At 43.4% G+C, this 13,047-nt stretch overlaps 1 protein-coding gene across 1 annotated transcript in view; it reads right to left on the bottom strand.

Moving 5' to 3' along the window:
• Positions 1–764: 764 nt before the first annotated feature.
• Positions 765–13,047, bottom strand: part of KATNB1 (katanin regulatory subunit B1) — a 324,176-nt gene continuing 311,893 nt past the window's right edge. The window contains exon 21 of the mRNA XM_030203568.1: positions 765–2,038. Within this exon, the coding sequence (XP_030059428.1) occupies positions 1,906–2,038 (133 nt within the window). The 3' untranslated portion in view covers positions 765–1,905. The remainder of the gene's footprint in view (positions 2,039–13,047) is intronic.

The raw sequence follows: 13,047 nt of genomic DNA, 5'->3' as shown, positions 1-13,047 counted from the left end.
TAAATGACAAAAATATGTGTAAAAAAAAACAGGAAAGAGGGAAAAAGAGGGAAGAAAAGGTAGAGATTGGGTATGGAATCTAAGGGGTGGGGTGGGGGGAGGGGGAGAGAGAAAGGGACATGAACCATAGCAAAAAGGGGATGAATGAAGGAGAAAAGGTGAGGGGTATGGAATCATTGCAGAACACAAAAAAAAAAGGTGAGTTGCACGGCTGAGGATAAAGGTACAGAAAAGGTTAAGGTAGAGAAAGCACAGAACAGGAGAGAAGGGTGGGAAAGAGACAAGGAAAGGGGAGTAGAGAACTGACCTAGGAAGTATGGAGACAGAGGATAGGGCAGAATGTATAGGGAGAAGTGATGACATTAGAAGTGGGCATAAAGTAAGAACTGATAAAGGAAGTCTGCAAGAGCTCGTAAAAGAAAAGGGACAGGAAACAGATGAAAGGTGAGATGAAAATAGGAGAAAACAGATGAGGAAGTGGGTGAGAGTTGGTAATAACAAGAAGACAGAAAACAGGTGGTGCAGCATAGGCAGGGTAAAGCAAGAGTAAGGAAAGGTGAGGCAAAAGTAAAGGGAAGTACCAGTGTGAACCAAGAGCAGAAGAGGAGATGGGAAGGGGGTCCTTTCCCCCTCCCCATTTCACCTCCCCTATATCTTTCCCTAGGCCTACTTCTCTTCCACCTCTTTTCTGCTTCCTTTTCCTTCTGTCTCACTTCCTCCCCTCCTTGCCTTCTCCCAACCAGCCTCATTACTCTCAAAAAAAGCACTTATAAATACATTTTAATTAAAACTGAAAATTATAAATTATACAGCGCATAAATTCTGTATGGACTTCATAATGGACATCAGAAATTTGGTCCTGCTCAGTTCATGTTCTTCCCCTCCCATTTTAGTTTAAGAATTAAAAGAAAAATATTCTGAAAAAACAAGAATTGCAAACAAAAGAGCAAAGAATGGAGACCAACTTTATCTCAAGAATTGAGATAAAGTTGGTCTCCATTCTTTGCTCTTTTGTCCCTTCTGAGCATACAGCCATCTACAATGCCATACCACTCATCTTCTATAGACATAATTGGAGTCTGTCAGTCAGGGGGGACAGTATGCATTCACAACCACACTCTGCTTAGGAAACTGTATCTCTGTTTTGCCAATATTAAGTCTGTTTGTCCCCTCTGCTGCAGTCACCTATGGCCATACTATAAAGGTGATATGACTGTCAGAACTCAAACACCAACTCAAATCAGCAGTATGGAGGGAAGCAATGGCCTCAATTACAGTAGAAAAGATGATAATTTTCCAGGCTTATGCATATCATAAGGTTAACAAATGCTACTTCAGTCTCTGAAAAAGATATTGAGCTTGTCACACACAAATCAAAAAGTACATAAACTACATGTAAAAAGTTGATGGGGTTTACAAAAACCTATGTTCATCCTCAGCGGCACTGTCAGAAGCTGCAGAGTCCCATTCATTTGTAGCAGGAGACAACTACTCCTACCTCTATAAGGGAAGGAGCAACTGCTTCAGTAAGAGTCAGCCTTAAGGATTTAACCCCTCAACAGGGGTAAAATGCTGGCCTCAGGTCCACTGTACAAACCTGGAAAATGTTCTAACCAGCAAAAGGATCAGAGTCCCCCTTCACTGCATTCATTCTCTTTCTTCTGCTGCTGAAAACAACAGTCTTGTGTAATGCAAAGAACCTGTGCACTAAGAAGCATCAGGCATTGAAGATGAAACAGATACTGATCTGCTATGTATGCAGTGCTTTGGGAGAGCAGATCCAAGACTGGGCAGTTGAACCGGTGCAAATTATTCAGATGGGAAGGGGAAGGAATGGAGATAACTGAAGGAGGAAATCAGGTTTAGTTTGACAGTTGGAGGCTGCTGCAATATATGTCAGAGAAGTCACTCCAGACCAGCCATGAGGAGATGAAGTTCACGGAAGGCACTACCATGGCGGCCACTTTGTCCAGCCTTGTTCTTAACCATGCTACTAAGTGCTCGCAGTTGTTTGTAGCACATCTTACACTTCATAAGCCTGCAAAGGGAGCATAGACATAGTGGTAGTCACATATACCATTTCAGGGGGTGGGGTGGAGGGGGGTGGGGAGAAGAAACATTTGTGAGGTTAACAGGTCAGCATACACATACTCAAGAGTCAAACCCATTTCCCTTGTAACCTATACTTAAGATCTTCCAGAAGTGCACCTTGGAAAACTAGAAGAACAGGGAGGAGTGGGAGAAGCAGAGCTAGCTCTTCCTTCTACAGTCCAGTCTATAGAAAAATCATATTCAGCATTCTTGCTCCCAATTTGGTGTGGGAGAAATCAGAGAAGACTGGAGATAGAGATAAAGCAAGTTATTTACCTGTAGCAAGTACACTCCACTCCAGGAACAGCAGAATGCAAGTCCTCATAGATGGACAATATCACTGAAAGTCTGGTGTGAGAAATTCTTCTCCAGCTTCCACACTCTTTGCAAAGTTTTGAGAGGACCTATAATTCATGTGTCATTCTGCCACTAGCACACAAAGTCAGGATATGAGACTTCTATCCTGCTGTACACAAAGGTAAATAAGGTGGCTCTGTCCAAAGACAAGCAGGATATCAAGTCCTCACTGGTGGAACTATCTAGCTACAGGCTACCTTCAACAAAAATGGAGAATATAACAATTATGAATGGCACTGCAGAAGCAACTAGCCTTTTTAAACTTCCCCTCCCCCTCTTGTTTTTTCTCTTCCTTTGAAGACAACCTGGAAATTAAGAGAAGAGCCTAAGGGAATGACACTGGATTTTATTTCCCCAAAGATCTGGAGTATGAACTAGCCAAACCTATTGTTGCAGTGGGAGTTCCTTTCTAGATAGTTGGATCTCTCTCTATACATTCACATCTCTCAGCTTTGCAAATTTCCTCCATGGAAGCTGACCTCAAGTGGACGACTATCACAGTCATATGCCTTCACACTGAGGAGCTGACTCTCAAGAGTGACAAACATGTCTGGGCTAAGCAAAAAATGCAGTCTGCTAGCCAGTTGGATAGTGTGTTTTGGTAACTGCAGTCCTAGGCTTATTGGGGTCAAAAGAAAGTTGGGTGGACTTTCTAAGGGCTGTAGTCTGCACCATATAGGCAGCTAAGGCTAGTTTGAAATTCAGTGTGTTCAAGGTACTTTTGCTTTTGTGAGCATAAGGCCAAGGGCAAAATATTGGAAAGATGATTTGTTAAGGTAGAAATCTCACACCATCTTAAGAACACTGGATGGGTATGCAGAACCGACCTATTGTTAAACTTGGTGTAGGATGCATCATTTACTACAGCCTGGAGCTTACTGACGGAGCTGAAATTGCCGCTGCCAAAACCACCAGGTATTTCAGAGCACTGAGTCTAGAGGCTCAAAAGAAGTTTTCATCAGGTGGGTTAGAACAATATTGAGACATGGCAGGCAACTTGATTGAGACTTCAAGCTGCATAAAGTGAACAATTAAAGGCTCTGCAGAGATGAATTTATATTCTACATAATGGTGATATATGCCAATTACACTAAGGTGTACCTGAATCCAGTAAATCAATTTTTGTGTGGGATAGGAGGAGGAATCTAAAGCCTTCCCATGGCAAACTTCTTCTACTTGTAAAATGCTGTCAGGCAAATTTGAGGTAGTCAAGGTTATTCTCTCAATATTGAAGCTGTGGGGGTAAGGGAGTAAGTGCTGGGGTATAACAAAGTTCCCTGAGCGTGTGTAATCAGTGTTGGACAATTCACCAATTTTATGGGTCTTCCTTTGGGAAGTTCCACGTAAAGAGGGAATGGCACTGGTCTTGGCCAAAAGGGAGGCATCTGAATCATAGTTCCCAGATATCACTGGATCAGAGGATATGCACACAGAAGACCCATTCCCAATCCAGGAGGAAGGCAGCCAATGCTAGTTTGTCTTCTGTCCCTATTCTGGAGGAGAACTGAGATACTTTCCTCTTCTCCCCACTCTATGCTCTAAGGACCACTCTTATGGTTAATGTACATGATGTAGTTGGTTGGCCAGGGCATGTCCTTGCCTGCCAGATACATGGCTCTGAGGGTCATCCCATGAGATGCCCAGTTGCACACTTTGAAAGTTTTCCCCCACCACATAAGATAAGATCCGTTCCTCCCCGCTTGTTGATGTAATGCATGCCAACCTGTCCACCTGTACTAGAATTATATTGGCCAACCAATCTTTGAAAGCCTTTAGAGCATTCCACACCGCCCTTACCTCCAGGAAATTTGGTGAAGTTTCTTTTAAGCAGACCATAATCCCTGCACATATCCATCTACTTGTCCTCCCTGCATGTGAGATCCATCTACTTGGCCTCCCTACCCAGTCTGAATGCATCAGTGGTTAAGACTATTTGAACTTGAGGAATTAAGGAGAGTAAGCCTTTGGCCAGACTGGATTAGTCTACACACTAGGACAGAGTCCCATGGAGGTTTGATGACCAGCCATTCTTCCCATGCCAATGAACTGGACTTAGAATCACCAAAACTTTGTTCTAGTATTGTTCTTAGCCAGGACAACCTCTCTTGATATCTGCAAACACAAACTACATTGAGAAGGTTCATGGGCAGGCCCCAGATACTACAAGCACCAGTTATGGGTATCCTTAACAGATATGATCTTGCACATTGGGTGCACATCTTACAGCTGCTAGGGGCTTTTTCTGGTATATGTTACTGAAAAAGACAGCCACAGTGAAATCAAACAACTTGATCACAGTTAAACCCGACTGGGACACCAAAGGCCATTAAAAGACACCTGAATGGGCATATACAAAAAAAAAATTAAAAGGCACTTGAAATATCAGGGCATTGAGCACCCACACAAAAATGAAAGTAAATTGAAAAATATCGAAAAGAAATCTGTTGAAGAATATTTTAAGGAAGAGCACCAAGTGACAACAGATCAGCTCCACAGGGAAAAAAAGCAGACTGAGGTGACCCTGTGTAACAGTGACAGGTGATGGCTAAGCGAGTGGAGTTTTCAATAGGTTCAGAAAGAATGTGGAAGATGGAGAAGCTTTTTCCCATGCTGGACTCTGCTGATGACATTACCTATCTTTTAGGGCATCTCGAGGAAGTACAATACAGGCATTATACAGCATAGTCACCTTTGCTTGTGCCTTTTTGTTTTAATCATCTAGTTAAAGTTAATTCATTTGATAGAATATTTAACACTTGTCATATCCAAAAGTCTGTAAGACAGCAACACACTGACTTTCAGTGGGGGCACTGTACTATACATGTACTAAAAAATGTGTGCTAAAATTTAGCAGCTTTTTCTTTTTATCATTGCAGGCATCAATTATTAGGTTTACTCCCAAAGTGACAGTCTGTGATATGTAAAGCACATATGCACCAAGAAAAGTACACTAAGCATAGTGCTCTTGTGCTCTGTGGAGCAGTAAAAACAGTACATACACTAGGCATTACATTCTTTCCACCTTATGTCAAAGAACAACCTCCTATTCCCCAATGAATATAAAGCACCCACTTTCTGGATCTCTACTGGATTAATCTTAAAAAATTCAGAATGCTGAGCTAACCCAATGCGGCCTTACCTTGTACCAACCCACTATCTATTACTTGTAGGCAAAGCCAGAACATCTGGAGCTAGAGCAAATGTGGGCAACTATGGTCCTCAAGGGCCGCAAGCCCCAGTAAAGTTTTCAGGATTTCCCCAATGAATATGCATGAAATATATTTGCATGCACTGCCTCCATTGTATGTAAACAGATCACATGCATATTCATTGGGAAAATCCTGAAAACCCAACTGGGTTGCAGCCCTCGTGGACCAAAGTTGCTCACCCCTGAGCCAGAACAATGCTGGACATTCAGCCAGAAGGAACTAAAGCTGTTCCTCCTGCTTGATAAGCAATCTTCTAGGGGAAAGGAAGTAGTAGAAAGCTGTGTGTAGGCTGGGTGAAAGGGAGAATCATGAACAAATACCAGGTTTATCACATCAGTGACCTACTGAGGCTAGCATCCTGTGTCTATGTCCAGTTGAGTTACTCCTTGGCACCTAGAGGAAGAAGGCTAATAAATATTTAACATAAGAACATGTCATACTGGGTCAGACCAATGTTCCATCTAGCCCAGTATCCTACTTCCAAAAGGGGTCAATTCAGGTCACAAGTACCTGACAGAATCCCAAATAGTAGCAAGATTCATGTCACTAATCCCAGGGACAAGCAGTGGCTTTCCCTATGTCTCTCTCAATAGTAGATTATGAACCTTTCCTCCAGTAACTTGTTCAAACCTTTTTTAACCCGTTAGTGCCCAATGTTCCCATAGTAAGTCATATGGGAACAAATTGATTTGTTCCCATATGGGAACATCGGGCACTAATGGGTTAAACCCACATCCACTAACCACTGATATCACATCCTCTGGCAACGAATTCCAGAGCTTAACTATTCGTTGAGTGAAAACATATTTTATTCTGTTCAATTTAAAAGCAGTACCATGTAACTTCCTTGAGTGTCTCCTAGTCTTTGTAACTTCCCTGAGTGTCCCCTAGTCTTTCTACTTTTTGAAAGAGTAAAAAAAAAAACGATTTACCTTTTCTACACCACTCAGTATTTTGTAGACCTCTAATCATATCCCCCCTTAGCCGTCTCTTTTCCAAGTTGAAGAGTCCTAACCTCTTAAGCCTCTCCTTATATGAGAGGAGTTTCTATCCCTTTCCTAATAATTCCTAGCATTTTGTTTGGTTTTTTGGGCGTGTTGGTGGAGGCATACTTATGGAAGGCCTAGACCAAGCAGTTTCAGTACTGCTAAATATCTAATATCTAAGAATTAGTCTACAGACCATAAGAATTGAAGACTTTTTATTTTCTGTGGATTATTAAGCTAGAAGGCCAGGTGTGGAGCAAGTACCCCACCTCCCTCTGAGCAGGCAAGTGAAAGACAATGAGCCCTTGCCATTCCCTGTTTACATGAGTGTGTTTATTAGCCTTTGAGAGACTTTTAGGATGCAGATCAAAGCAAGTTCCAGGTGACAAGGGGGCAGGGCTGGCAGAGGAGAGGGATAGAAAATCCTGCAATTCAGGACAGGATAGGAGAATGGGAAAGGAATCCTGACTCCTTTGAAGTGAGATACAGATTGCTTTTATTTGAGGATGTGCTGAAACTTTTAAGGAAATGCAATATATATTTTTATGTGCCTTTTGGGCAATTGTAAGAAACAAATGGCATATCCTGCATGACGTATGATGTGTTCCTGAGAACCAGTTCTTTGTACTACAGCCTATATAACTGCCTGTTCTGGAAGACAAAGGGAGTCGATGAAAATCTTCCTCAGTCTATCTCAATAGATTAAGGAATATGCGACCATCTCCATGGCTTCTCCCTTTTTTATGTTTCCTCAATACCCTGTTTCTTATGTGCTACTCCTAATTTTATTATTTATTTTTCACGTTCTTGGGTAAGAATAAAATGTTGATAATGTGAGAAGCTTCTCTTGTTTACAGTGTTTTTGGTACTTTACCCAGCCGGTGGTACTAAGAAAATCAGTTGGGGAATTTGTGGGATTGAAGTGCTGGGTTTTGGTTCCGAGACCCAGCACCAACAGGCCCAAACAAAAGCTGCTGCTGCCACACACTGGGCAAAAGATTTCATCAGTGATCTTCGTCACAAAGCGTATGGGAACAGACAAAAATTGTCAATATGTATACATTGGAAGAAAGGCGGGAAAGGGGAAATATGATACAGACATTTAAATACCTATGTGGTACAAATGCAAAGGAGGAGAGTCTCTTTCAAATGATAGGAAGCTATGGAATGAGGGGGCACAGGATGAAGGTAAAAGGGGATAGACTCAGAAGTAACCTGAGTAGAGTAAATACTTTGTCATGGAAAGGATGGTAAATTCTTGAAACAGCCTCCCAGTGGAAGTAGTGGAGACAAAACAGTATCTGAATTCAAGAGAGCTTGGGACAAGTACATAGGATCTCTAAGGGAGTGATAAAAACGATGCAATGACTCCAAACACCCCCTCTTCCTTATCCACGTCCTCTCAAGAGCCAAGCAATAAGAGACATGAGCTGGGTCGTCCATGAACACCAGACCCCGAGACAGCAGGTCCCGTGCTGGCGGCAGATGAAAAGGCTCCTTGATCAGAAGCCGAACAAGATCTCTGTACCACAGTCTTCATCATGGCCAATCAGGAGCAACCAAAACCACCAGCCCACCATAATGTCCTATTTGCTGAACCACTCTTCCCATCAGAGGCTACAGAGAAAACACATACAAGGAGCCCCGTCATTGGCCAAAGTTGCACCAGGGCATTGAGGCCTTCTGCAAAATCAACCCTCTTCCTGCTGAAGCAGTGAGTAGCTTTGGCATTGTGTGAGGTCACCATGAAATTGAAATTGGTACCGCCCCACCTGTCCACAATCAGTCTGAAGGCCGAAGGCTCAAGCTCCACTTTCCCAGCCCCAAGATTCATGCTGATGTAATCCGCTTGCACGTTGTCGACACCCCCTACATGTGCTGCAGACAGGTCTGACAGATGACTCTCCACCAGTTCAAAAGAAGGAACACCTCCCAAACCACCAGGAGACTCTTCATTCATCCGGCGGTTCATAAAGGACTCGTACCGCCTTGCCCTCGAGACAATACCAACTAAATAGCTCTGGTCTCCAGGTCATTGATCGATCACAAGGCTTCCTTGGCCCAGTGGCCGCACAGTTCCCAGAAAGCACCTACAGACCCAACACACAAACCACCAGGATTCTTTATCAGTCCAGACAAGCAGGATGAACAAATAATTATGTTTATTCTCTTAAAAATATTGAACAGTGGAACAAAATAGTGCCAACAATAACAGGTAACAGAAATATGGATAAATTCTAACACTAACTAAACATTGTATACTGTCTAAACAGTACCTGGGAAGATCAGAACATATAATTCACCGAGCCTCAGCAAAGAGATCTGTCTCTCTTTTCTCCCAGGCTAAGACTGAAGCAACAGCTGAAACTACTGGGCAATTTTTCAAACTCCAGGCCAATCAGAGCCCAGCCAACAAGTTTTAAAAGTATACTGCTGCTTGTTTCCTGCTTATGTTAAAGAAAAAGAACATTCAATTCTCTATAACAACTTTACAGCAAAGAAACACCACCTGCTGGCCAAACAGGAGAAATACACTTCAGGACATAATTAAAACAGGAAAATATCTAATACATTTTACAGGCTTAAAACTCACTGTTTCTTCACAGGGGGATCCAAATTCATTCCCCCCAACAGATGGCTCTCCACCAACCACCAGTGTAGGCTGCATTTCGCCAACCTCTGAAGAGGAAGTCTGATATCCAAATTCAGAGACTGCAAGGACCACTGAGACAGAAGGGCCACTTGAAGAGGACGCATGTGAGCCCTGACTCCCCAAAGCACTTTCAGGGAAGCCGTCAAGGAGCCCAGCACCTGCAGATAATCCTGGACTGAGAACTGCAATAACAACTACTACTACTACAGACCCCATACCTGAGCCTGAAGTTTCTGAATCTTTGCTGCCAGGAGAACACCCTGCCCTGAAGGGTGTCGAACCACACTCCCAAGTACTTGAAAGACTGACGGCTCCAGATGACTTTCTGCCACACTGACCACCCAACCTAGCGACTGCAGAAACTGTACCACCCTGAAGTGACCCAGACACTTTCCTGAAGGGACTTTGCCCAGATTAGCCAATTGTTCAGATGAGGGTGCACTAGGACTCCTTCCCTCCGCAAGGCTGCCTCCACTAGTACCATCACCTTTGAGTACGTGCGAGGAGCCATGGCCAGGCCAAAAGAGAGCGCACAAAACTGATAATGCTTCCCCAAAACAGCAAAGCGAAGGTGTCTCTGGTGAGCCTGGTGAATAGGAATATCTATACAGGCCTTGGTGAGATCCAGGGAAGTGAACAACTCTCCGGGCTGAACTGCCATGATGACCGACCTCATGGTTTCCATAAGAAAAGAGAACACCTGAATGGCACAATTTACCCCCTTGAAATCCAGGATGGGTCAGAAAGAGCCTTCCTTCCTGGGACCACAAAGTAAATGGAATACTGACTTGTGCCTCTCTGTGGTTCAGGAACTGGAATCACCGCTCACAGATTTATTAGTCTGCTGAGAATTTCCTGACCCGCCCTCGCCTTCCGCTGGGCTCGATGGGGGGGGGGGGGGGGGGGGGAGGGGGCGGTGTCCCCCAAAGAATTAGCAAATCCCAAAGCATAGCCATCTCAAATCACCTCCAGGACCCACTGATCCAATGTAATCTGGGTTCACCTCCGATAAAAAGTTCAACCTTGTACCTACTGAGATTGTAGGCTAAACCCGGACACCTTCATTGAGAAGCCCTACCAGAGGCGGAGGTTGAGGGACTAGAATCTCTGCTCCCTCAGAACCCGCTCCAGAAAGGACTGTGTCCTCTGAAAGAAACAAGAACGCTGAGCTCCGCCACACTTACCAGGTCTCTACCTGCCCTTCGCTGAGGGTCCTCTTGTACTACCCTTAGGCCTATCTTCCGGAAGATGAGGGACCTTAGACTCCCCCAAACTTTTAACCAAATTGTCCAAATCCTCCCCAAACAAGATAGATCCATGAAAAGGAAATTTGCTAAGCTTAGATTTAGAGGCTCTATCCGCTGATCAGAGATAGTCCTGCTGTCACACTGAGAGCCACGGACTTGGCCAATGAAGAAGCTCCCATCTCAATCTTAGCTGCATGTTGATGCACAGACCAGCCCTCTGACTCCCGGGTCCAACGCCACCACATCAAAACTCTATTTCAACAGCGCTTCTAAAGTGGAGGGTCGTGAGGTTTCTCAAATTGAATGGACTGCAGGAACCGAAGCAGCATGGCTTCACTAGAAGCATGACATGTCAGATGAATCTGACTGATTTCTTTGACTGGGTGACCAAACATTTGGATGCGGGAGGGGCACTAGATGTGGTGTACTTGGATTTTAGCAAAGCCTTTGATATGGTTCCACACAGAGGACACATAAATAAACTGAGTGCCCTTGGTATGGGACCTAAAGTGACTAAATGGGTTAAAAACTGGTTAAATGAGAGGAGACAGAGGGTAGCGGTAAATGGAGCTTGCTCTGAGGAAAGGGATGTTATCAGAGGTTTACCACAGGGATTGGTCCTCGGGCCTGTCCTTTTAAACATCTTTGTGAGTAATATTGTAGAAGGGCTATATGGTAAGGTTTATCTCTTTGCGGATGATACCAAACTCTGTAATAGGGTGGACACCCCAGAGGGTGTGGATGGCATGAGGAAGGATCTAGCAAAGCTTGAAGAATGGTCTCAAAATTGGAAACTAAGATTTAAAGATAAGAAATGTAGGGTTATGCACTTGGGTTACAAGAATCCAAGGGAATGGTACAGTATAGGAGGTGAAGTGCTTCTCTGTATGAAAGAAGAATGGGACTTGGGGGTGATAGTGTCTGAAGACCTTAAGGTGGCCAAGCAGGTAGAAAAGGTGACGGTCAAAACCAGAAAAATGCTTGGGTGCTTAAGGAGAGGGATGACCAGCAGGAAAAAAAAAGAGGTGGTAGTGCCCTTGTATAAGTCTCTGGTAAGGCCACATTTGGAGTACTGCACCTATGGATGCAGAATGGAGTCAATCCAGAGGGTGGCTACCAAATTGGTAAACAGTCTCTGTCATAAAACATATATGGCCAGGCTTATGGACCTCAACATGTATACGCTGCAAGAGAGGTGGGAGAGAGGGGATATGATAGAGACGTTTAAATACCTCAGTGGTGTTAATGTACAGGAGGTGAGCCTTTTCCAAATAAAGGAAAACTGTGGAATGATTGGGCACAGGAAGAAGTTAAAAGGAAATAGGCTTAGGAGCATTCTAAGAAAATACTATTTCATGGTAAGGGTGGTGGAAGCGTGGAATGGCCTCCCGGTGGAGGTTGTAGAGACGAGGACTGTGTTGGAATTTAAGAAAGAGTGGGACAGACATGTGGGATCCCTTAGGAAAAGGAGGAGCTAGTGGTTACTGAGGAAGGGCAGACTGGATGGGCCATTTGGCCCTTACCTGCCACCATGATTCTATGTTTCTATCTCCACACAACACTGAACGCTTCACAACCATCAACGCCTAAGGATCATCTCTCCCTATCTCAGGGGATCTGAAAAGACTAGGAATCACCATAGACCATAACTTATCTCTTGAAATTCAGGCTGCAAACACCACAAAGAAAAATTTTCACACAATGTGGAAACAAACGCTTAAAACAATACTTCTCAACAGATGAATTCTGCACCCTGATCTAAACCATGGTCCTAGCCCATACAGACTATTGTAATGGAATTTATGCAGGATGCAAAAGACCAAATCCTAACGAAACTACAAACAGCACAAAACACAGCAGCCAGACTCATACTAGGAAAAAACCATATGAAAAATCTATCCCCTTACTTCAAAAAATACACTGGCTACCAATCAAAGTACGCATATCTTTCAAAATCTGTTCCCTGGCATACCGAATAATCTACGGCTTCGCACCAGGCTACATGACCAGCCTAACAGACCTACCAATCCACAACGCAACTCAGCGAGATCCTATCTCACCCTACTTTCTCAAGATGCAAAGGCCTCAAATACAAATCAACATATGCTACAGGCTTCTCATACATTTGCACCAAACTTTGGAATACAATACCGAAAGACCTGACATACATAGACAACTACCTAACCGTTTCAAAACATCTGAAAGCCTATCTATTCAGAAAATTCCTTCCTGACAAACCAACTTAACAACGCAGGGCTCCTATAATAACAAAATGGACAGATAGACGAGTCTTACCTATAACAAACATAAACCTTTCTTGACAAATATAAGAAAACTGTAAACCTCACTCTTTTTTTTTATTTTAAATTTTCAAAATACATTTCCAAGAATTCACTTGAAATAAGAAGTGTTATAACTCATAATTTTTCAAAGTAATAATATACAGTAACTAATCATCATTAATAAAGTGATAACACTCAAGTTCTCATTAAAGGGATTTCAAG

This window comes from Microcaecilia unicolor, chromosome 5 (assembly GCF_901765095.1).
Source record: "Microcaecilia unicolor chromosome 5, aMicUni1.1, whole genome shotgun sequence".
NCBI lineage: Eukaryota > Metazoa > Chordata > Amphibia > Gymnophiona > Siphonopidae > Microcaecilia > Microcaecilia unicolor.
The sequence above is the reverse complement of the archived record's forward strand: the minus strand, read 5'-3'. Positions and strand labels throughout refer to the sequence as shown.